Below are 21792 nucleotides of genomic sequence, written 5' to 3' on the forward strand. Positions count from 1 at the left end.
GCTTTATGGAATGGATCAATGAGGATAACCTCAAAAAATTTGTATGTGGAATCTTCTCCAACCCAGTAAGAATTCAGGACTCTCAGAGCCCCACAGTGGCGTCCAGCTCGCTCCTCTGCAACGGACTGAAGGCTTCGAGCAAACTTTAGCTGGTTAACACCATGATGGACAGGCTTGCCGTAAGTTGCACCCTTAGGAACTGGGCGTTTTCGGCCACCACGGCGAACACGAATCCTATATATAACGTAACCTTGCTTGGCCTTGTAGCCCAGTCGGCGCGCTTTATCAGGCCGGGTGGGGCGGGGAGCCCTGTGGAGAGCAGAGAGCTGGCGGTACTGCCAGCAGCGGACCCTCAGAAGAAAGCGCATGACATCAGACTGCTTCTTTCTCCATAGCTCCTGGATGTACTTGCATGCATCCATCTTGGCTTACCTGATGGCTGCCGCCAGACGGAAAGGAAAGGGTCTTTTTTTTTGAGACGGAGTCTCGCTCTGTCGCCCGCACTGGAGTGCAGTGGCCGGATCTCAGCTCACTGCAAGCTCCGCCTCCCGGGTTCACGCCGCGCCCGGCCTCTTTTTTTTTTTTTTCTGAGACAGAGTTTCGCTCTGTCGTCCAGACTGGAGTGCAGTGGCGCAATCTCGGCTCACTGCAAGCTCCGCCTTCCGGGTTCCCGCCATTCTCCTGCCTCAGCCTCCCGAGTAGCTGGGACTACAGGCGCCCGCCACCTCGCCCGGCTAGTTTTTTGTATTTTTAGTAGAGACGGGGGTTTCACCGTGTTAGCCAGGATGGTCTCGATCTCCTGACCTCGTGATCCGCCTGCCTCGGCCTCCCAAAGTGCTGGGATTACAGGAGTGAGCCACCGCGCCCAGCCTTCTTTTCTTTTTTAAACTGCTGGTTTCCCGTCCGGATCGCCTTCCCCCAAGGCCGGACCAGCACGGCAGCATAACAGCCTGCCCCAGTCTGGCTAACTAGGTGGGTCGAGATAAGACTCCATCCCCTCCACCTGAGCCCTCTCAGGCATCTCCCTTAACCCTTGGACCTAGGGTTTAAGGAGCGCCCCCTCCTGGCTGAACTCTGGGGTCCTGGAAAAAATAGGACCTCAGCGTGGAGTGAGAACAGAAGAGCCAGGAAAAAGAGTCCACGGGACGCCTGAAGCCGTTGCCTCCCCCCAGCCCCGCCAAGGAGGAGACTCGAACCTGGGGAGATGCATGTGCTGAGGGTTCGGGAGGATTCTTTTTTTTTTTCTGAGACAGGGTCTTGCCCTGTTGCCCAGGCTGGAGTGCGATGGTGCAAGCGTAGCTCCCTGCAGCCTCAACCTCCCAAACTCAAGGGATCCTCCCACCTCAGCTTCCCGAGTAACTGGGACCCAAGGCGCCGCCACCACGCCCGGCTAATTTTTAAATTTTTATTTTTTGTAGAGACGGGGTCTCACTATATTGCCCAGGCTGGTCCCCAGCCTCTGGGCTCAAGCGATCCTATCTCCAGCCTTCCAAAGTGCTGGGATCACAGGCGTGAGCCACCAAGCCCAGCTAGAGGATTCTTCTGCAGCCGAACAGCAGCGGCAAAGGCCAAGGGTCCTAGAAAGGAACGGGAAACCGTCACCTGCCCAGGGGGGATGCGAGGTACGGAACCCAGCGCAGGAGGTCGCGGAGGTTTCCTGTCTGCTCCCCGCCGTCACTGCCCGCCGCTGCCCACCTTCTCCCGGCCCCCTGCACCCAGCCCGGCCCACCTCCCCCTGGCGGGGACACGGTTTTCTTTCCGGGGCGCCTCGCAGCTCCTGCAGTCCCTCTCTCCTCCGAACCCCCACCCCCACACTTTGGGCAGGAATCACAACAATATTTTGCCCCAGTCTGGCCGCCCCGGCTCTGTGCCACCCAATCCGACGGGGCTGGATGCCCAGGGTCTGCTGCCTCCATGGGACCTGGCTGGGCTCGAAGTCGGGGCTCAGCAAAGATATTTCGGGTGAATAAGGAATCCACAGGTCAGACCCGCTTCCACGGCCGTGAGTCGGGGCGCGGTCCCACATCCCTGGAGTCGCCTCAAGCGGTTCCATCCATCCGCCTCCAGCAGACTCAGGAGTTGCCACGCTGGGGGCGTCCGCGGGTGGGCCTCGGACGCAGAGAAGGACCCGGATCCAGCCACCGCTGGGGGCATCGGTCTGCGCCTCGTCTTTGGGGCAGGCCTGAGGAAGACGCTTATCGCAAAGCAACTGTGTTCCACAGTGTAGTATCAACACGGACGTCTCCTGGTCCCGGACTCTGCTTTAATCTAGAAATCCAGAAGAAACCCTTCGGGACGAGCCCGGCTAGCTCAGTCGGTAGAGCATGAGACTCTTAATCTCAGGGTCGTGGGTTCGAGCCCCACGTTGGGCGGCTACTTTTACTGCGAGCCTCACCCACAGGGATAGCATTGTGAGTTTCTGTTCCACGTGGGTCGGTTTTCTTCTCTCAGCCATCTGTCCCTGGCAATGCAAGACTTGGTGAAAGCAGATGCCTGCTCACCCCAGGAAAACATCCTGGATTCCTGAGCTGGGGGGCGTTTACTCCAAGTATGGCTGTAGACCCCTTATGGGGGCCCATGGACGCGGTGGCTACCTGGAAGACCAGGAGAACAGCAGTTCCCTGCTCTTGTTAGCAGCTGCCGTGAGGAAGCTGCCCAGTAAGGTTTTCCTCTTCTGGGACCACAGCAAGACTGTGCCACATTAAAAGAATAAAGTCTGAGAACATGGGCTTGTCCAGGATTGGACTCTTGCACCCTAAGGAACAATCATAGCCTAGACCAAGGAGCCACCGACGAAACCTTCCCTGCCCATCTCTGGTCGTCCTTATCCCCGGCTCCACCCTTGTCCAACAACATTGCCCAGGCGCTGATCCCTAGGGGGTTGTGTCATCTTGTCAGGAGGTTTCACTAGGGTCCCATCAAGTACAGGGGGATGGGCATTCTAATGTTCACCAGTTTGGGAGTCCCAGTGTCTAGCTTCCCTGCCTCCCCCTCAGATTAAAGGCTTCCAGCCCAGGGAGATGGGTGCCGGATCCTCCCAGAGGTGCCCAGTGCAGTCAGAGGGAGCAGGTCTTTCGGAGGCCAGGCTCTAATTTCTCCAGTTGCCTGGCCTCCCTCCACCCTGAAACCACAGGATTTCACAGGATCTCTCTTGTGAAATCTAGGGCAGGGGGTGCCTGCATGCAGAATTCTGAGGTTGGTAATGGAGTGGTCAGAGAATGGGATGTTCAACATTAACAGTAGATGTATCTAACGCTGTTTAAGCTTACCATGTCTGGCTGCGCGCGGTGGCTCACGCTTGTAATCCCAGCACTTTGGGAGGCTGAGGCAGGCAGATCACGAGGTCAGGAGATCAAGACCATCCTGGCTAACACAGTGAAACCCCGTCTCCACTAAAAATAAAAAAAATTAGCCAGGCGTGGTGGTGGGTGCCTGCAGTCCCAGCTGCTTGGGAGGCTGAGGCAGGAGAATGGCGTGAACCCGGGAGGGGGAGCTTGCAGTGAGCCGAGATCCGGCCACTGCACTCCAGCCTGGGTGACAGAGCCAGACTCCATCTCAAAAAAAAAAAAAAAAATCTCACCATGCCGCTTCAAGCAATTCACCTGCCTCCCAAAGTACTGAGAATACAGGCTGAGCCACCACACCCAGCCCCTTTCTGTGCCTTAACTTGTTCGGTCTTCACTGCTATACTCTTGTAAGTGCACTTTCAGACAAAATTAAAAATAGAATATTTTCTTTTCCTTCTTTCTTTCTTTCTTTTTTTTTTTTTTAATCTGGTCTCCAGAGATCCTCCTGCCTTGCCCTCCCAAAATGCTGGGATTACACCCAGGCCAAGTTTCCATTTTTTTTTTTTTTTTTTTTTTTGGAGATAGAGTCTCACTCTGTCGCCCAGACTGGAGTACAGTGGCACGATCTTGGCTCACTGCAACCTCCACCTCCTGGGTTCAAGCGATCCTCCTGCCTCAGCCCCTCTAGTCGCTTGGACTACAGGCGCCTGCCACCACGCCCTGCTAATTTTCATATTTTTAGTAGGGACAGGGTTTCACCATGTTGGCAGGGCTGGTCTCGAACTCCTGACTCAGGTGATCCACCTACCTCGGTCTCCCAAAGTGCTGGGATTAAAGGCGTGAGTCACCATTCCTGGCCTGAATTTCCTCTACTTACAAGGACTCCAGTCGTATTGGATTAACGACCATCCTAATAACATCATTTTGTCTTAATTACCTCTTTAAATACCCAATCTCCAAATACAGCCACATTCTGAGGGACTGAGAGTTAGAACTTCAACACATGGATGGTAGACAGTCACAACTCAGCTCATTCAAGTGAACATTGTGTACATGAGTTAGTATGAATATATGTTTTAAATTTCCTTAAGCATAGGAATGGAATTCCATTTAGGAATGGAGTTTTGGGGTCATTTGGTAGTTCTGTGCTTAACATTTTGAGGAACTGCCAGGCTGTTATACACAGTCGCTGGATCATTTTACATTCCAACCAGCCTGACCCAGGGTTTGTATCCTAGAAAAGTGTAATAGATTTACATAGATATTTTGCATCAAAAATTATTTATCCTCAGATTATACTTAAAAACCAGGAAACAGGCTGGGCGTGGTGGCTCATGTCTGTAATCCCAGCACTTTGGGAGGCTGAGGCAGGCAGATCACGAGGTCAGGTGTTCAAGACGGGCCTGGCCTGGTGAAACCTCATCTCTACTAAAACTACAAAAATTAGCTGGGCCTAGTGGCGCGTGCCTGTAGTCCCAGCTACTGGAGAGGGTGAGGCAGAAGAATCGCTTGAACTGGGGAGGTGGAGGTTGCAGTGAGCCGAGAACGCGTGCCACTGCGCTCCAGCCTGGGCAACAGAACGAGACTCCATCTCAAAAAACAAAACAAAACAAAAAACAAATGGAAACAATCTACTAGCCCCAAAATAGGGGATAGATTAAATGAAATTATCATCATAAATCCAAAATGGAGGATAATGTGGTCATAACAAATAATGTTATATAATAGGGCCGGGCGCGGTGGCTCAAACCTGTAATCCCAGCACTTTGGGAGGCCGAAACGGGTGGATCACGACGTCAGGAGATCGAGACCATCCTGGCTAACACGGTGAAACCCCATCTCCACTAAAAAATACAAAAAACTAGCCGGGCGAGGTGGCGGGCGCCTGTAGTCCCAGCGACTCGGGAGGCTGAGGCGGGAGAATGGTGTGAACCCGGGAGGCGGAGCTTGCAGTGAGCTGAGATCCGGCCACTGCACTCCAGCCCGGGAGACAGAGTGAGACTCCGTCTCAAAAAAAAAAAAATAATAATAATAATAATAATGTTATATAATGATGATTCCATGTATGTAAAACTCTAGAAAATGCAAAACAATGCAGTGACAGAAAGCAGAGTGATGGACTGCCAAAACTTACCAAACTGTACACTTTTTTTTTCTTTTAATAGAGTCTCACTCTGTTGCCCAAGCTAGAGTGCAGTGGCACGATCTCGGCTCACTGCAATCTCTGCATCCCAGGCTTAAGCGATTCTCCTGCCTCAGCTTCCCATGTAGCTGGGATTACAGGCACGTGCCATCACACCCAGCTAAGTTTTGTGTTTTTTGGTAGAGACGAGGTTTCACCATGTTGGCCAATCTGGTCTCCGACTTGTTAGATATAAGTTCTAAATTTCTTTTCTTTTCTTTTTTTTTTTTTTTTTTTTTGAGACAGAGTCTTGCTCTGTCGCCCAGGCTGGAGTGCAGTGGCCGGATCTCAGCTCACTGCAAGCTCCGCCTCCCGGGTTCAGGCTATTCTCCTGCCTCAGCCTCCCGAGTAGCTGGGACTACAGGCGCCCGCCACCTCACCCGGCTAATTTTTTGTATTTTTAGTAGAGACGGGGTTTCACCGTGTTAGCCAGGATGGTCTCGATCTCCTGACCTCGTGATCCGCCCGTCTCGGCCTCCCAAAGTGCTGGGATTACAGGCTTGAGCTACCGCGCCCAGCCAGTTCTAAATTTCTTTTCAAAGATTCAATATGTCAGTATGTTCAGTTCTTTACCTTCTACTTTTAAAGTTACCTTCCTCGTAAAGCAACCTTTTTAGATTACCAGGCTGGAGTACAATGGCATGATCTTGGCTCACTGCAACCTCCGCCTCCTGGGTTCAAGTGATTCTCCTGCCTCAGCCTCCCAAGTAGCTGGGATTACAGGCGCCTGCCACCATGCCTGCCTAATTGTTGTATTTTTAGTGGAGACGGGGTTTCACCATGTTGGCCAGGCTGGTCTCCAACTCCCGACCTCAGATGATCCACCCACCTCGGCCTCCCAAAGTGCTGGGATTATAGGGGTGAGCCACTGTGCCCAACCCAGTGCCACCTTCCTCAGTGGGCTCCAAGTGACCTTACAGCTTGACCTATCTCAGAAGGCCAGGTCTGGATTTTGAGTGATGTTCCTTGCCCCAGCATTAGGGAGCATATCCAAGGAGTTGCACCAATGTATTTTTCATTATAAACTGTTTGAAATAGGCCAAGCATGGTGGCTCACACCTGTATTCCCAGCACTTTAGGAGGCTGAGGCGGGCAGATCACCTGGAGGTCAGCAGTTTGCGACCAACTTGACCAACACAGAGAAACCGCATCTGTACTAAAAATACAAAATCACCCGGGCGTGGTGGCGCATGCCTCTAATCCCAGCTACTTAGGAAGTGGAGGCAGGAAAATTGCTTCAACCCGGGAGGCGGAGCTTGTGGTGAGCCAAGATGGTGCTATTGCACTCCAGCCTGGGTAACAAGAGCGAAACTCCGTCTCACACACACACACACACTATTCTGAAAAAACCGGCCGGGCACCGTGGCTCTCGCCTGTAATCCCAGCACTTTAGGAGGTGGAGGCAGGCAGATCATCTGAGGCCAGGAGTTCGAGACCAGCCTGGTCAACATGGTGAAACCCCATGTCTACTAAAAACATACAAAAATTAGTCGGGCGTGGTGGCGCGTTCCTGTAATCCCAGTTACTCAAGGGAGGTTGAGCAGGAGAATTCCTTGAACCTGGGAGGCGGAGGTTGCAGTGAGCAGATATCACACCGTCGCACTCCAATCTGGGTGACAAAGGGAGACTCATCTCAATCAGTAAATCAATCAGTCAATAAACCTCACTGCCCCAGGAATGCCGACACAAAGTCAAGCAGCCCTTCTTTTCCCTGCCATCCCCTTCCCTGACCTGCTGGGGTTGGGAGGGCACATTCTGTGGCAGGTTGACTGGGTTTCCGTGTTTCCATCCCAGCTCCTCAATTTTGTCTGAAAATGCAATAATAAGAGTATAGTAGTGAAGATTAAATGAGTTTAGGTAAGTAAAGAGCTTAGAAGAGTGTTGGGCATGGTGAGCTTAATAAGCATTAGCTACGTCTACTGCTGATATTGACCATCCCAATGTCTGCCCCCGGGTCACCATAACCAGCCTCACAACTCTGCACACAGGTACCGGCAGCACCACGCTGGCACCAGAAGCAGCCATCCAGCGAAATGTTGTATGCACCCAGATGGTCTGGGTGGGGGGAGGTTGGGCAACTCAGGAGACCAGAGCTGCTCTTTCTGGCTGCACTGGGCACTTCCGGGAGGATCTGGCACCCACCTCGCTGGACTGGAGGCCTCTAATCAGAGAGGAAGGCAGGAAAGCCGGACACTGGGACTCTCAAGCTCGTGAACATTGGGATCCCCATCTCCCTCTACTTGATGGGACCTGAGTCAAATTCTCCCTGACATGACCCCCTGGGGCTCAGCATCTGGGCAGTGTTGCTGGACAAGGGTGGAGGCGGGCATAAGGACGACAGGAGATGAGCAGAGAAAAGTTTCGTGGATGGTTCCTTGTCCAGGCTATAATTGTTGCTTAAGGTACAAGAGAGTCCAATCCTGGACAAGCCCACGTTCTAGACTTTCTTCTGTTTTAATGAGGACATCCCTGCTATGATCCCAGAAGAGGGAAACCCTAGTGGGGGTCTTCCCCAGGGCCTCTGCTAACAAGGAGCGAGGAACTGCTGTTCTCGTGATCTTCCAGGTAGGAACTGCATCCATGGGGCAGGAACCCAGGATGGCTTTCTGGAATAAGCAGGGGAGGGCATAACCAGACATTGCTCACTTTAAATCTTCTGCTTGAGTTTCTTTTTATTTTTTTGAGACGGAGTCTCGCTCTGTCGCCCAGACTGGAGTGCAGTGGCCGGATCTCGGCTCACTGCAAGCTCCTGCCTCAGCCTCCCCAGCAGCTGGGACTACAGGTGCCCGCCACCTCGCCTGGCTAGTTTTTTTTGTATCTTTTAGTAAAGACGGGGTTTCACCATGTTAACCAGGATGGTCTCGATCTCCTGACATCATGATCTGCCCGTCTCGGCCTCCCAAAGTGCTGGGATTACAGGCTTGAGCCACCGCGCCCGGCCTGAGTTTCTTCTTTCACCAAGTTTTGCATTGCCAGGGGCAGAGAGCTGGGAGGAAAAGATGTATCCTCGGGGTACATCTAAAAGGTACCAACAAGTCTGCATCTGTCAGGGACCTCTACCTCCACAGATAGAGGGTAGATTCTGGGAGAGAGAGCCAAAATCAAAATACACACCCAACGTGGGGCTCAAACCCACGACCCTGAGATTAAGAGTCTCATGCTCTACCGACTGAGCTAGCCGGGGTGCCTTATGGACTTTTTTCTATATCTACAAATGGACTGGGTGGCCTAAGGGTGGTGAAAACAAAGTGAGGTAATGAATCAGTCCCGGAAACCAGAGCGCACTTGGGGTCTCCCACAGCAGGCTCAGTCCCCACCGACGCCCCCGCTAGTGCAGGACTTCCTTCACCACCCTGCGTTCTCCCATAAATGGGGGTGACCCGCCAGACTCTCCTTCGGCACCACGCTGGCATGAATCTGTGTTCTCCCAATCTGTGCCCTCCGCTGAAATGGCCTTCTTTCAGAAAGAGAAAAATGTCCCCAGACTGCGACTGCACGCACTTAAAGAGTCAATGACAACCTTTTTTTTTTTTTTTTTTTTTTTTGAGGCCACTCGAGTTACAGGCACAGGAGAGTTCTGCTGTGTATCGGCCATCCTTGCAGTTGCAGACAGAATGCCCAGAGCTCACCGGGACGCACAGAAACCCTCGCAATACTGCTCCGCACTGTAACCTACCCTGATGTGCATCTAGTTGTTCCGTTTCCATTACAGTGTGCTTTTATATCTAGAACTATTTGGTTCTTTTTTCAATCTAGAAGGTTGGAGGTCCTGTTGTCAAAGATATTTTCTTTATTGCCTTTCATATTTTTAGACACTATAGGAATAGTTGTATTATAAGTCTGATACACTTTGCATCTGAAATGTTTGCAATTTTGTTTCTGTTCCTGTTAATGAGTTGTTGCTCCTGGTACCTTGTTTCCTTGTTAATTTTTAGGGTGCAGTGTTCATTTTCCTTGTAAATTTCTTTGTGTAGGAATTTCTGTGAGATCTGGAATACAAATGTATTTGTCCACACACACACACAAATTATTCTTTGCTTCTGCACAGGCTCAAGGGCATAACCAGAGATTGGTCATTTTAAATTGGCTTGAGTTTGTTTCCACTTGGTTCTCAAGAGCTCAAAATTGGATTATTTATGACTCTTGGTTCATGGCATGTTCTCAAACCCAGCATCCCGAACAAAAAGGAAGACTCAGCCAATGGATTTTGTCCTCAGAGTAGATGCGAGGAGGCTCCAGTCCTGGTGGGCTCTGGGACTCAGGACGCGGATTCCCGGGCTCCTGGGTTCGGTCTGCACTCCTTCCAGAACTAGGATGGGGGAGCAGAGGAGCCCCAGAAGGCTACACGCAGGTGAGGAGTGTCGGGATGTGGGGAGGGAGAGGACTCTGGACCCCAGATGCAAACGCCCATAGCCCTTCTCCTCTGCTCAAGTGCCCGGCTTTCTCTCTTTAAGGCTCTAGCCGCCGGAGCCAGGGACACTGGGTGGAAATCCCAGGGTAGACCTTTTAAGGTATCTGACTGTGAAGACTCGGCTCTTACTGTATATAGGGAGGACATAACCTCTTCTTCAGTGCCTCGAGTGAGTTCCTTCTGACGAAAGTAGTGTCACAAAAAATACAAATAAAAAAGCAGAAAACAGGCCGGTTGCGGTGGCTCAAGCCTGTAATCCTAGCACTTTGGGAGGCCGACACGGGCGGATCATGAGGTCAGGAGATCGAGACCATCCTGGCTAACACGGTGAAACCCCGTCTCTACTAAAAAATACAAAAAAAACTAGCCGGGCGAGGTGGCGGGCGCCTGTAGTCCCAGCTACTCCGGAGGCTGAGGCAGGAGAATGGCGTGAACCCGGGAGGCGGAGCTTGCAGTGAGCTGAGATCCGGCCACTGCACTCCAGCCTGGGCTACATAGCAAGACTCTGTCTCCAAAAAAAAAAAAAAAAAAAAAAAAAAAAGCAGAAAACAAAATAAGCTTATCAGTGGATAGGGCTCTGGCGACACTGGCGACAACACTCTAAATAAATTTTAAATGTGGCACTGGGTGGTGTCAGACAGCTTTAGATCTTTGTACAAATTATCTTCGAAGTCTGGGCGCGGGGACTCACGCCTGTAATCCTAGCACTTTGGGAGGCCCAGGCGGGGTGATCACCTGAGGTGAGGAGTTGGAGACCAGCCTGGCCAACATGGAGAAACCCCGTCTCTACTAAAACACACACACACACACACACACACACACACGCCAGGCATGGTGGCACGTGCCTGTAGTCCCAGCTACCTGGGAGACTGAGGCAGGAGAATTGCTTGAACCCAGGAGGCAAAGGTTGCAGTGAGGTGAGATCGCACCACTGCACTTCAGCTTGGTCCACAGAGACACCCTCTCAGAACAAGCAAAGAAACAAACTAACTTCGAAGGACTCGGGCTGTGCTGACCTGTCAGAGTTGTTTGGATCTCTGATCTTCATCTAATGTAGGAAAGGGTAGAAACCGATATTTTGGACGAAAAAAAGCTGGGCTCGTCCGGGATTTGAACCCGGGACCTCTCGCACCCTAAGCGAGAATCATACCCCTAGACCAACGAGCCACACACTCTAGCCCTTTAGGCTTCTCTCTGTGGCCTTCGTCGCATCCTCGTGGCCCAGCAGAGTTAGGAGGAGACCCCGATTTCCTGAAGTCTGAAAGAGACAAGTTCAAGGGTGGGTGGGCGCGGAGGGAGCCCTGAGCCCCCGCTTCCCCCTGCGCCGCACAAAATGGGGAGCATCCCCCGTGTCCCCACAATCCGGGAGCCCCCGGGCCCTCGCCACTCAGCCCTGGGCTGGGGATCCGCGCGTCACGCCGCGTAGTGAGGAGCTCCAGCTCCGGCGGGACATGGGAACGTCTCAAGAGCCGGCAGCTGCTGCGCTGAGGGTCCGCGAACCGCGACCACTGGAAGCCCGCCTTGGAAACGCTGCAGCCCCGCGGCGTGGTGCCGATGGGTGGTCAGTAAAGGCCTGGCGACTTGCACCAGGAACCAGCCACCAGGCTCGCTACCTCGCCGCATCCCACGCTTCTCCCGCCCCGGTCCTCCCTTCTCCCCCAAGGAAGCCAAAACCCAGAAGGCGAGCTTCCCACTTGGAACCTCAATTCAGGAGGCTGACACTGAGCGTCACTTCGCTCCATTAGGCCGGCGGCGCCCGCCAGTCAGCGATGTACCTCCTTCCCCTTCACTGGGGAACTGGCGGAACCTCCAGTCACCAGGACGTGGGGAAGCAGAGGCTACTTGGGGCAGCAGAGGCCGCGTCCAGGCGTCGGTTCCGGGGCACATTTTACTGTCTCTCTGTCCTTCTGTGTGTCCAAATTTCACCCGGAGCCCGAGAATCCGGCAGATCTGGACTGAAAGGCTCTCACCCTCCCCTCCGGATCCAAGCTTCGAATTTCCGGCTCTCAGTGGGAAGGCCTCGGGGTCTGGGCGTGGAGACGGGAGCCGAGACCCCCACTCCCCCAGGACACACTGCTGCCAGCGGATGTCCGGGCCTTCGCCCCTCCATCTCTGCCTCACTCCCCTCCCACTGGCGCCCCGCCACACATATTACTCCCCGCAATACCATGCAATTTTAAGCTAGGGTAGGGCTCACCTGGGACTGGAGCCGCCATACCCTCGAACCCTACGGAAAATGTATGCCCATAAATAAACGAGCCCGGCTCATTCTTCCTTATTCTAAATAACCTCCTCCTGCTGCTCGGGTCGTCTCCTTTAACTACTGTTACCGCAGTTGGCAGCGCTGAATCCCTTTTCAGGGTGACGGACCGACTGCAAGGCGAGCGATTCAGGCCCGTCCGTCTGCGTCCCGGACCCCGGGAGGTCCCCACTGAGGCTCTGCCAACAGCAGCCTCCCTCCGCCTTCCTAGTCTCCTGTCCTTGCTGAAAATGCGAAATGGGAAAAAAGAGAAGGAAAAAGGGCTCGTGCAGGATTTGAACCCGGGATCTCTCGCACCCAAAGCGAGAATCATACCCCTAGACCAACGAGCCGTGCTTTAATTTTTTTTTTTTTTTTTTTCTTTTTTTGTTTTTTTTTTTTTTGACATGTGCTTCCGCCCTTGGCGCAGACTGAGACTCTTTCCATCGCCCCATAGCTCAGTCCTTAGCGCGCGCTCCTGCGAATCTGGACTTGTGGGTTCGCGGCCACCCTCAGATTTCCGAGGTAGGCTTTACTCCTGCTGGATAAACCAACAAGGTTACCCGCTGAGGTTATGAGGTGGTGGTTTAAATGTCGTGCTGATATGAAATACAGGTGCATTTGCTTATTACTAAGGTAAAAGGATTTCCAGGCAGAATAGCGATGTCAGAAATCACAAAGGAAATGAACAGATTTCACCCAAGTTTTTAAAACGGCAAATGATGATCCAAAGAAAATACAATCTGAATGACAATCGAGGGCTTATTACTGGGCTTCATAGATTTTTGATTTTTTTTTTTTTTTTTTTTGAGACACAGTTTCATTCTTGTTGCCCAGGCTGGAGTGCAGTGGCACAATCTCGGCTCACCGCAACCTCTGCCTCCTGGGTTCAAGCAATTCTGCCTCAGTCTCCCGAGTAGCTGAGACTACAGGCGTATGCCACCACACCCAGCTAATTTTTGTAATTTTAGTAGAGACGGGGTCTCACCACCTTGGCCAGGCTGGTCTTGTACTCCTGACCTCAAGTGATCCATCCACCTCGGCCTCCCAAAGTGCGGCCTCAAACAGGTGTGAGTTTGAGACCAGACTGGGCAACATACTGAGACCTTGTTCCTACAAAAAAATAAAAATTAAATAAATAAATAAATAAATAAATACATAAATAAATAAATAAAATAAAAATAAAAAATTCGTCGACCAGACATGGTGGCTCACTACTGTAATCCCAACACTTTGGGAGGCCGAGGCGGGCAGATAACCTGAGGTCAGGAGTTCGAGAGCAGCCTGGTCAATATGGTGAAACCCCATCTCTACAAAAATATGGAAATCAGTCGGGCATAGTGGCAAACACCTGTAATCCCAGCTACTCAGGAGACTGAGGCAGGAGAATTGCTTGAACCCGAGAGGTGGAGGTTGCAGTGAGCCGAGATCGTGCCACTGCATTCTAGCCTAGGCGACAGAGCAAAACTCCATCTCAAAAAAAAAAAAGAGTTAGTCGAGTGTGGTGATAATCACCCGTAGTCCCAGCTACTCAGGAGGCTGAAGCAGGAGGATCTCTTGAGCCCTAGAGGTGGAGGCTTGCAGCAAGCCATGTTCATGCCACTGTCCTCCAGCCTGGGTAACAAACCTTGTCTCAAAATAATAATAATAATAATAATAATAATAATAATAAATAATAATAATTTGGATCTTGAATAGATACATACACAGAGGGAAGATGGCATGAAGGCTCAGGGAGAAGACAGCTGTCCCCAAGCCAAGGAAGGAGGCCTCAGCACCAACAAACCCTGCCCATACCTAGTCTCAGACTCCAGCCTCCAGAATAGTGAGAAAATAAATTTCTGTTATTTTATCCACTCAGTCTATGGTACTGTTGTGGGGACTCTAGCAAACTAATATAGTATTATTCAATAATATTAAATATTATTCAGTCATAATTAGGAATGAATTACTGATATATGCAACAAGGATGAACCTTGAATACATTATGTTAAGTGAGAGAAGCCAGACATGAAGGACCACTATTGTATAATTCCATTTATACGAAATGTAGAGAACAGGCAAATTCGTGGAGACAGAAAGCATACTAGTGGTTGCCAGAAGATGGGAGGACGGAGGAACAGGGAGGATTGCTAATGGGTACTGAATTGGGATTATGAAAACATTCTAGAACTAGATAGTGGTGACTGTTGCACAATCTCATGAATATATAAAAACCACTCAATTATACATTTTAGTGAATTTTATGGTTTGTGTAGTATATCTCAATTATCAATATACTGAGTCAAAGCATATGCTAAAATTGGAGAATTCAGACATATAGCTATTCCCCACTGGCTTCTGTGGTAAGGCTACGAGATAAACTAGGCCTAGAATGGAACTGATGCTGTGGGCAGTTCAGAAAGTGGGGAAAGAAACTTTACTAGTGAGGTGACTGGTTTTCCATGTTTATTGGCCATCTGTGCATGTCTCTGTGGGTGTGTGTGTGTTTGCTTTCCTTTTTCTGTGAATTACCTGTTGGTGTGCAAAGACAGCTATTCATGTGGTTCTGTAGCCAGACTTTCCAGGGTACTTCCTGGCTGTATGAACTTGAACTACTTTCTCAACCTTTCCAGGGCTCCAATTGTGTCATCTGTAGACATGAAGATAATAGTGTCCTCCTTGTGCATCTGTTGAAAACAGCATGAGGTCGGGTGCAATGCCTCACGCCTGTAATCCCAGCACTTTGGGAAGCCGAGGCAGGTGGATAACCTGAGGTTGGGAGTTCAAGATCAGCCTGACCAACATGGGGAAACCCTGTCTCTACTAAAAATACAAAAATTAGCTGGGCATGGTGGCACATGCCAGTAATCCCAGCTACTCGGGAGGGTGAGGCAGGAGAATCGCTTGAATCCAGGAGGCAGAGGTTGCAGTGAGCCAAGATCACACCATTGCACTCCAGCCTGGGCAAAAAGAGTGAAACTCCACAAAAAATAAAAGAAAGAAAAAGAGAGAGAGAGAGAGACAGAGAGAGAGACAGAAAGAGAGAAAGAAAACAGCATGAGTTACCTCATGGAAACCATCAGAGTCCAGTCCCTAGTCAGTAACTGACAAGAATGAGCAGTTGGAATCTTGGAATCTGTTCTCAGTTTCCCTCTTTTTTTGAATTTTTTAAATTAAAAAAAAATTTGTTTTTGACAGGGTCTTACCCTGTCAGGCTGAAGGGCAGTGGCGCAGTGTCCCCTCACTCTAACCTCCGCCTCCTGGGTTCAAGCGATTCTAGTGCCTCAGCCTCCTGAGTAGCTGGGACTACAGGCACGCGCCACCACACCCGGCTGATTTTTGTATTTTTAGTAGACAGCAGTCTTCCATGTTGGCCAGGCTGGTTTCGAATTCCTGGATTCAAGTGATCCACTCACCTTGGCCTCCCAAAGTGCTGGGATTATAGGCAGGAGGTACCGCGCCCAGCCTCCTTCACTTTTCTGTGACTTCCAGAGCAGGCAATCCGTAGGACCCCGGGAGAGATGCCTGCAGGTGAGTAGACAGGGTTCTCCCTGGCCTCTTTTGAGTCTCAAGGAAGTCACTGAAGCAGCGGGCTGCCTTTTTTAACTCCTCACCCCAGCCTCCAGACACACCCATTGCACCATGTACTGCTGCTTGGGAAACTTTGTCACGGAAATCCAGTGTTTCCAGTTTCTGAGTCCCGAAATTCTTCCCATGCAAGCTCTAGGACAATCTCTTTTTCTCGGGTCTCCCCACTTCAAGGCTCAGTTCTTTTCCACCTATGGTCCTTAGGGCCAGCCCAGCGCTACACTTGTCTGCCAGAGAGGCTGCGGCAAGCAGCGTTTATGCTCCATAGTCGCAGGTAAGGAAGACGAAGCCGTTTCTGTCATAGATCTTCATTGCTTTTCTTTTCTTAAATGTCTTTTTAAAATATGCCTATATATTGGCCGGGCGCAGTGGCTCACGCCTGTAATCCCAGCACTTTGGGAGGCCGAGGAGGGCGGATCACGAGGTCAGGAGATCGAGACCATCCTGGCTAACACGGTGAAACCCGTCTCTAATAAAAAAAAAAATACAAAAAATTAGCCGGGCGCGGTGGCAGGCACCTGTAGTCCCAGCTACTCAGGAGACTGAGGCAGGAGAATGGCGTGAACCCCGGAGGCGGAGCTTGCAGTGAGCCGAGATCGCGCCACCGCACTCCAGCCTGGGGGACAGAGCGAGACTCCGTCTCGAAAAAAGCCTATATATTTTTTAAAGGATTTGAAAACTGCGTAACCCAGTAATAAGCCCTTAGCTTGTAATTTAGATTGTATTTTCTTTGGATTGTCATTTGCCGTTTTAAAAACTTGGGTAAAATCTGTACATTTCCTTTGTGATTTCTGACATCACTATTCTGCCTGGAAATCCTTTTACCTTAGTAATAGGTAAATACACCTGTATTTCGTATCAGCACGACATTTAAACCACCAGTTCGTAATCTCAGCGGGTAACCCTGTTGGTTTATCCAGCAGGAGTAAAACCTGCCTCGGAAATCTGAGGGTGGCCACGAACCCACAAGTCCAGATTCGCAGGTGCGAGCGCTAAAGACTGAGCTACTGGGTCGATGGAGAACGTCTTTCTCTGCGTCAGGGGCGGAAAGACTTATCTCCCACCAAAAAGCAAAAACAAAAAGGAGAAGCCGGTGGCTCGTTGGTCTAGGGGTATGATTCTCGCTTTGGGTGTGAGAGGTCCTGGGTTCAAATCCCAGACGAGCTCCTTTTTCCTTTTCTCCCTTTTCGGATTTTCAGCCAGGACGTGAGACTAGGAAGGCGGAGGTAGGTTCCTGTTGGCAGGGCCTCAGTGGAGACCTTCCGGGGTCCCGGGACGCAGACGCAGCGGCCTGAATCGCTCGCCTTGCTGAAATGGGATCCAGCGCGGCCAACTGCTGCAACCGCTGTTAAAGGAGACGACCCCGGGCAGCAGGAGGAAGTTATTTATAGGACGTTATTTAGAATAAGGAAGAACGCGCCGGGCTCATTGGTCGCTCCAGGGGCATAAATTTTTTCTAGGATTCGAGAGTATGGCGGCTCAAGTCCCAGGTGAGCCCTACTCCGCTTAAAATTTCAGTTTATTCGGAGAAGGGGAGAACACGGGAAGCGGGGGAGAATGGAGGGGAGTGAGTGAGAGGAGGGAGGAGGGGAAGACCGGGCATCCGCGGGCAGCACTTCAGTGGGCCCTGGCGGGGTGGGGGTCTCGGCCCCTGTCTCCATGCCCAGACCCCGGGGCCTTCCCACTGAGTGCCAAGAAATTCTCAGCTTGTATCTGGAGGGGACGGGGAGCCCCTTTTAGCCCAGATCTGCCGGATTCTCGAGAATCAGATGAAATCTGGATACAGGACAGGGCAGAGCGACAGTAAAGGGTGCCCCGGAACCGACGCCCAACGCCTGCTGCCCCACGGGCTTCATTCTTCCTCCTCCTCACGTCCTGGGAGCAGGAGGTCCCGCCAGCTCCCCCCAGTGAAGTGCAAGGGGGTGGATCGCTGAACCGCCCGTGGTACGCAGTGTGGATGGTGGCCTAAGCCGTCTTCTCCCAGGGCTCAGACACCCTGGGAGCTTGAGGCCAGGCGGGCGCTGCGGGGCTGGTTCAGTCGGTGGAGCACACAGACTCTCAGCGTCAGCCTTTAGGGTTGGAGGCCCACGTGAGAAGTTCGCTTTCTGGGTTTTGGCTTCACTGGGGAGAAGGGGGGAGCGGAGCCGGAGAAGCGAAGGGTGCGGCGAGGTAGGGGGCCTGGTGGCTGGTGCCTCGTGCACTCGGCAGGCCTTTATTGAACACCATTGGTGCCACGCTGAGGGACTGCAGCGTTTCCAAGGCGGGCATCCAGTGATCGCGGCTCGCAGACCCTCAGCGCAGCCGCTGCCTGCTATTGGGAGGTTCTCATGTCCTGCGGAAGCTGAAGCTCCTCACTGCTCTGCGCGCAGACGCCTAATCCCCAGCCCAGGGCCGAGTGGCGGCGGCGGGCGAGGACCCAGGGAGCTCCCGGATTGTCGGAACGCTAGGGTTGCTTCCCGTTTTGTGCCGTGCGGAGGAGGGGCCGGGGCTCTGGGCTCCCGCCACGTCCATCCACCCTTGAAATTACCCCTTCCAGGCGGGTCTGAAACAAGAGTCTACTCGCTGGGTCCGCCCCTGCGGCCCCCAGGATGCTAGGACGCCCACAAAGATAACCTTAAACTGTAAGTTGTGTGGCTCCTTGGTCTAGGGGTATGATTGCCGCTTAGGGTGCGAGAGGTCCCGGGTTCAAATCCTGGACGAGCCCGGCCTTTGGTCCAGGCGCAAAGTCGTTTCCTGCTCTTTTTTAGATTCGGCTCGGCCTACAGACCTCAGCGCTAGACATGGACGCCCTTCAAAGGTAATTTGTACAAAGGTCTTAAGCTATGTTGACGCCGCCTACTATCGCACTGCCTCTTCTTAAAATTCATCTAGAGTTCTGTCACCAGTGTTGCTAGAGCCCTTTTGACAAGCTATTTTTTGTCCTTTGTTTGGTTTTTGGTGGTTTTCTGTTTTGTTTTGTTTTGTTTTTTTTTTTTTGTTACTTCTGTCAGTGCAAACTCAAGGCACCGAAGAAGAGACAAGTTCCTATATACAATAAGAGCCGAATCTTCACAGTCAGATGCCTTAAAAGGTCCAGTCTGGGACTCCCACCCACTATCCCTGGCTCTAGCAGTCACAGTCTTAAGGAGAGAGGGAGCTGGACACTTAAGCAGAGGAGATGGGATATGCGTGTTTGTATCTGGGGTCCAGAGGCCTCTCCCTCCCCATGTCCCATCACTACTCACCTGCGTGTAGCCTCCTGGGGCTGCTCTGCTCCCGTGTCCTAGTTTTGGAAGGAGTAGGGACTGAACCCTGGAGCCCGGGTACCTGGTCCTGAGTCCCAGCACCCACCAGGACTGGGGCCTCCTCTGATCTACTCTGAGGACAGATTCTATTGGCAGGGACTTCATTTTTGTTTGGGACGCTGGATTTGAGAACATGCTCTCAACCAAGAATCAAAGACATTTACAAGGAAAATGGACCCAGCACAAGGAGGCCGGATGCGGTGGCCCATGCCTGTAATCCCAGCACTTTGGGAGGCTGACGTGGGTGAATCACCTGATGTCAGGAGTTTGAGACCATCCTGGTCAACACAATAAAACCCTGTCTCTACTAAAAATACAAAAATTAGTCCGGCATGGTGGCGGGCGCCTGTAACCCCAGCTGCTAGGGAGGTTGAGGCAGGAGAATCGCTTGAACCCCGGAGACAGAGGTTGCAGTGAGCCGAAATGGCGCCAGTGCACTCCAGCCTGCTGGGTGAGAAGGTGAGACTCTATCTAAAAAATAAAAAATAAATAAAATAAATAAAAAGCAAGCAAAACAAGGTATCATGAACAACAAGTCATCAACAGTAGGCAACAGAAGCAAAATTGCAAACATTTTAGATGCAGAGTATTAGGAAGATTGTAATACAATTATCCTTATGAAAGGCAATAAATAAAATATCTTTGACAACAGGACCTATGTAAAATGCTCTCCTTTCAACCTTCTAGTTTGAAAAAAGAACCAAATAGTTCTAGATATAAAAGCACACAGTAATGGAAATAGAACAGCTAGACGCACCTCACAGTAGGTTACAGTGTGGAGCGGCACCTGCGGGGGCTTCTGCGAGCTCCAAGTGAGCTTCAGGCATTTTGTCTGCATCTCTGAGGATGGGTTCATTTGCCGTACACACAGCAGAACTCTCCTGTTCCTGTAATTCGAGTGGCCTCAAAAAAGAGGTTATCATTGACTCTTTCAGGTGCGTGCAGTGTGGGTATGTTTTTTCTCTTTCTGAAAGGAGGACATTTCAGCGGACGGCAGAGAATACAGATTTATGTCGGGGCGGTGTGGAAGGAGCCTCTGGCGGGTCATCCCCATTTATGGGAGATCGCAGAGTGGTGAGCGAAGACTTACACCAGCGGGGGCATCCGTGCGGAACTGAAACTGTTGTGGGGGACCCCCAGTCGCCCTGGTTTCTGGGGCTGATTCATTATGTCACTTAGTTTCTACTATTCTCATGCCACCCCGCCATTTACTAGACATAAAGCATTCTTAAGGGAGCCCGGCTAGCTCAGTCGGTAGAGCATGAGACTCTTAATCTCAGGGTCGTGGGTTCGAGCCCCACGTTGGGCGACTTGTTTTCTTCCTTGCTACCTTGGAGTTCTGGAAACAGCCAGCGTTTAATGAACACTGCTAGGTGCCACATCGCGCTCTGTGATGGTATCTCCTCCATCATTGAATTTTGGTCCCCGCGCGCTCGCAGCAGCGAGGATTGTCTGTGAAGTGACCAAAGGCAGCACCGGGATTGGCTGGTTGCCAGCCGGAGGCAGAGGGGCGGGGGTGGGTGAGAACGGAGGGGCCACGGGATGGGTATGAGGGGCGCAGGGGCCTCTCCCCACTTTGTGCGGTGCGGGGAGGTGCCCGGGCGCTGGCCCACCCGCTGATGAATTTACCCCTTTCCAGCAAGTCTGCAATCCCAGTCTTCTCTCACTTTGCTTTCGCCGGCTTCAGCTGTATCTCTCCAGGTACTCCACCACTGCCCCAAAGAAAAGTAAATCTCTTACTACCGTGGCTCTTTGGTCTAGGGGTATGATTCTCGTTTAGGGTACCGGAGGTCCCGGATTCGAGTTCCAGAGGAGCCTTTCTGCTTATTTTTTGAGACTCTGTCGAGTCTCGCTCGGTCGCCCAGGCTGGAGTGCAGTGGCGCTATCTGGACTCATTGCAATCTCTGCCTCCCGGGTTCACGCCATTCTCCTGCCTCAGCCTCCAAGTAGCTGGGACTACAGGCGCCTGCCACCATGCCCGGATAATTTTTTGTGTTTTTAGTAGAGACGGAGTTTCACTGTGTTAGCCAGGATGGTCTCCATCTCCTGACCTCGTGATCCACCTGCCTCAGCCTCCCAAAGTTCTGGGATTACAGGCCTGGGTCACCGCGCCTGACCTTTTGAGCCCTTACTTTTTCACAAAACATTTCTCTTTTGTAGAGATTTGAGAACCTCTGACAACTCTGATTTCCAAGGGAAACCCGACACCATAGGAGGGAATAAAAAGAAATGTTGAAAAGGCTCAAACTGGGTCCTGAGGTCTTTTAACTTTATTTTGTTTTTCATTTTATCGAGACCTGGGGTAGGGGGCCGGGAGGTGGGGAGAGGGTCTCCCTATGTTGCCCAGGCTGAAGCGATTACAGGCGTGGGGCATCTTTTAATTTTTAATTGGAACTTTGGGGGTCCGCAGGGATCCCGGGGCAGGGCACTAGGTCCAGCTCAGGGCATTAGGGGAGTAGAGTCTGTAGGAGACTTCGGCTTTCTACTGCCATGCATTTTCTTTCCTTTTTTTTTTTTTTTTTAATTTGAACAGTCTCACTCTTGTCCCGTAGGCTGCAGTGCAATGGCGCAATCTCGGCTCACTGCTACCTCCGCCTCCCAGGTTCAAGCGATTCTCCTGCCTCAGTCTCCTGAGTAGCTGGGATTACAGGCGCCCGCCTCCACGCCCGGCTAATGTTTGTATTTTTAGTAGACACGAGGTTTCAGTATGTTAAACAGGCTAGTCTTGAACTCCTGACTTCGTGATCCGCCCACCTCGGCCTCCCAAAGTGCTAGGATGACAGACATGAGCCACCGCCCCGGCCAACAGCTATGCACTT

The 21792-nt window shown here is 51.6% G+C and overlaps 1 protein-coding gene, 1 long non-coding RNA gene and 6 other non-coding genes across 10 annotated transcripts in view; 4 read left to right on the top strand and 4 right to left on the bottom strand.

The window, feature by feature from the left end:
* Positions 1 to 468, bottom strand: part of LOC111551671 (60S ribosomal protein L15-like) — a 1178-nt gene extending 710 nt beyond the window's left edge. The window contains exon 1 of the mRNA XM_023225719.1: positions 30 to 468. Coding sequence (XP_023081487.1) covers positions 30 to 422 — 393 coding nt within the window. The 5' untranslated portion in view covers positions 423 to 468. The remainder of the gene's footprint in view (positions 1 to 29) is intronic.
* Positions 469 to 2299: 1831 nt separating this feature from the next.
* On the top strand, positions 2300 to 2372 carry TRNAK-CUU. The gene has a single exon. It is a non-coding gene; the product is annotated as a tRNA-Lys (tRNA).
* Positions 2373 to 8580: 6208 nt separating this feature from the next.
* On the bottom strand, positions 8581 to 8653 carry TRNAK-CUU. The gene has a single exon. It is a non-coding gene; the product is annotated as a tRNA-Lys (tRNA).
* Positions 8654 to 10975: 2322 nt separating this feature from the next.
* Positions 10976 to 11047, bottom strand: TRNAP-AGG. The gene has a single exon. It is a non-coding gene; the product is annotated as a tRNA-Pro (tRNA).
* A 1353-nt stretch (positions 11048 to 12400) lies between these two features.
* On the bottom strand, positions 12401 to 12472 carry TRNAP-UGG. Its single transcript has one exon. It is a non-coding gene; the product is annotated as a tRNA-Pro (tRNA).
* A 4312-nt stretch (positions 12473 to 16784) lies between these two features.
* Positions 16785 to 16856, top strand: TRNAP-UGG. Its single transcript has one exon. It is a non-coding gene; the product is annotated as a tRNA-Pro (tRNA).
* A 1011-nt stretch (positions 16857 to 17867) lies between these two features.
* Positions 17868 to 20447, top strand: LOC111551675. Of its 3 annotated transcripts, none has more exons than XR_002734431.1 (3): positions 17868 to 18310; positions 18437 to 18486; positions 19948 to 20447. It is a non-coding gene; the product is annotated as an uncharacterized LOC111551675 (long non-coding RNA). The 3 variants fall into 3 exon arrangements; XR_002734432.1 differs by having other exon boundaries at positions 19951 to 20447; XR_002734430.1 differs by lacking the exon at positions 19948 to 20447 and adding an exon at positions 19070 to 19212.
* Positions 20210 to 20282, top strand: TRNAK-CUU. The gene has a single exon. It is a non-coding gene; the product is annotated as a tRNA-Lys (tRNA).
* Positions 20448 to 21792: the final 1345 nt, after the last annotated feature.

Source organism: Piliocolobus tephrosceles, chromosome 17, assembly GCF_002776525.5.
Source record: "Piliocolobus tephrosceles isolate RC106 chromosome 17, ASM277652v3, whole genome shotgun sequence".
Taxonomy (NCBI): Eukaryota; Metazoa; Chordata; class Mammalia; order Primates; family Cercopithecidae; genus Piliocolobus; species Piliocolobus tephrosceles.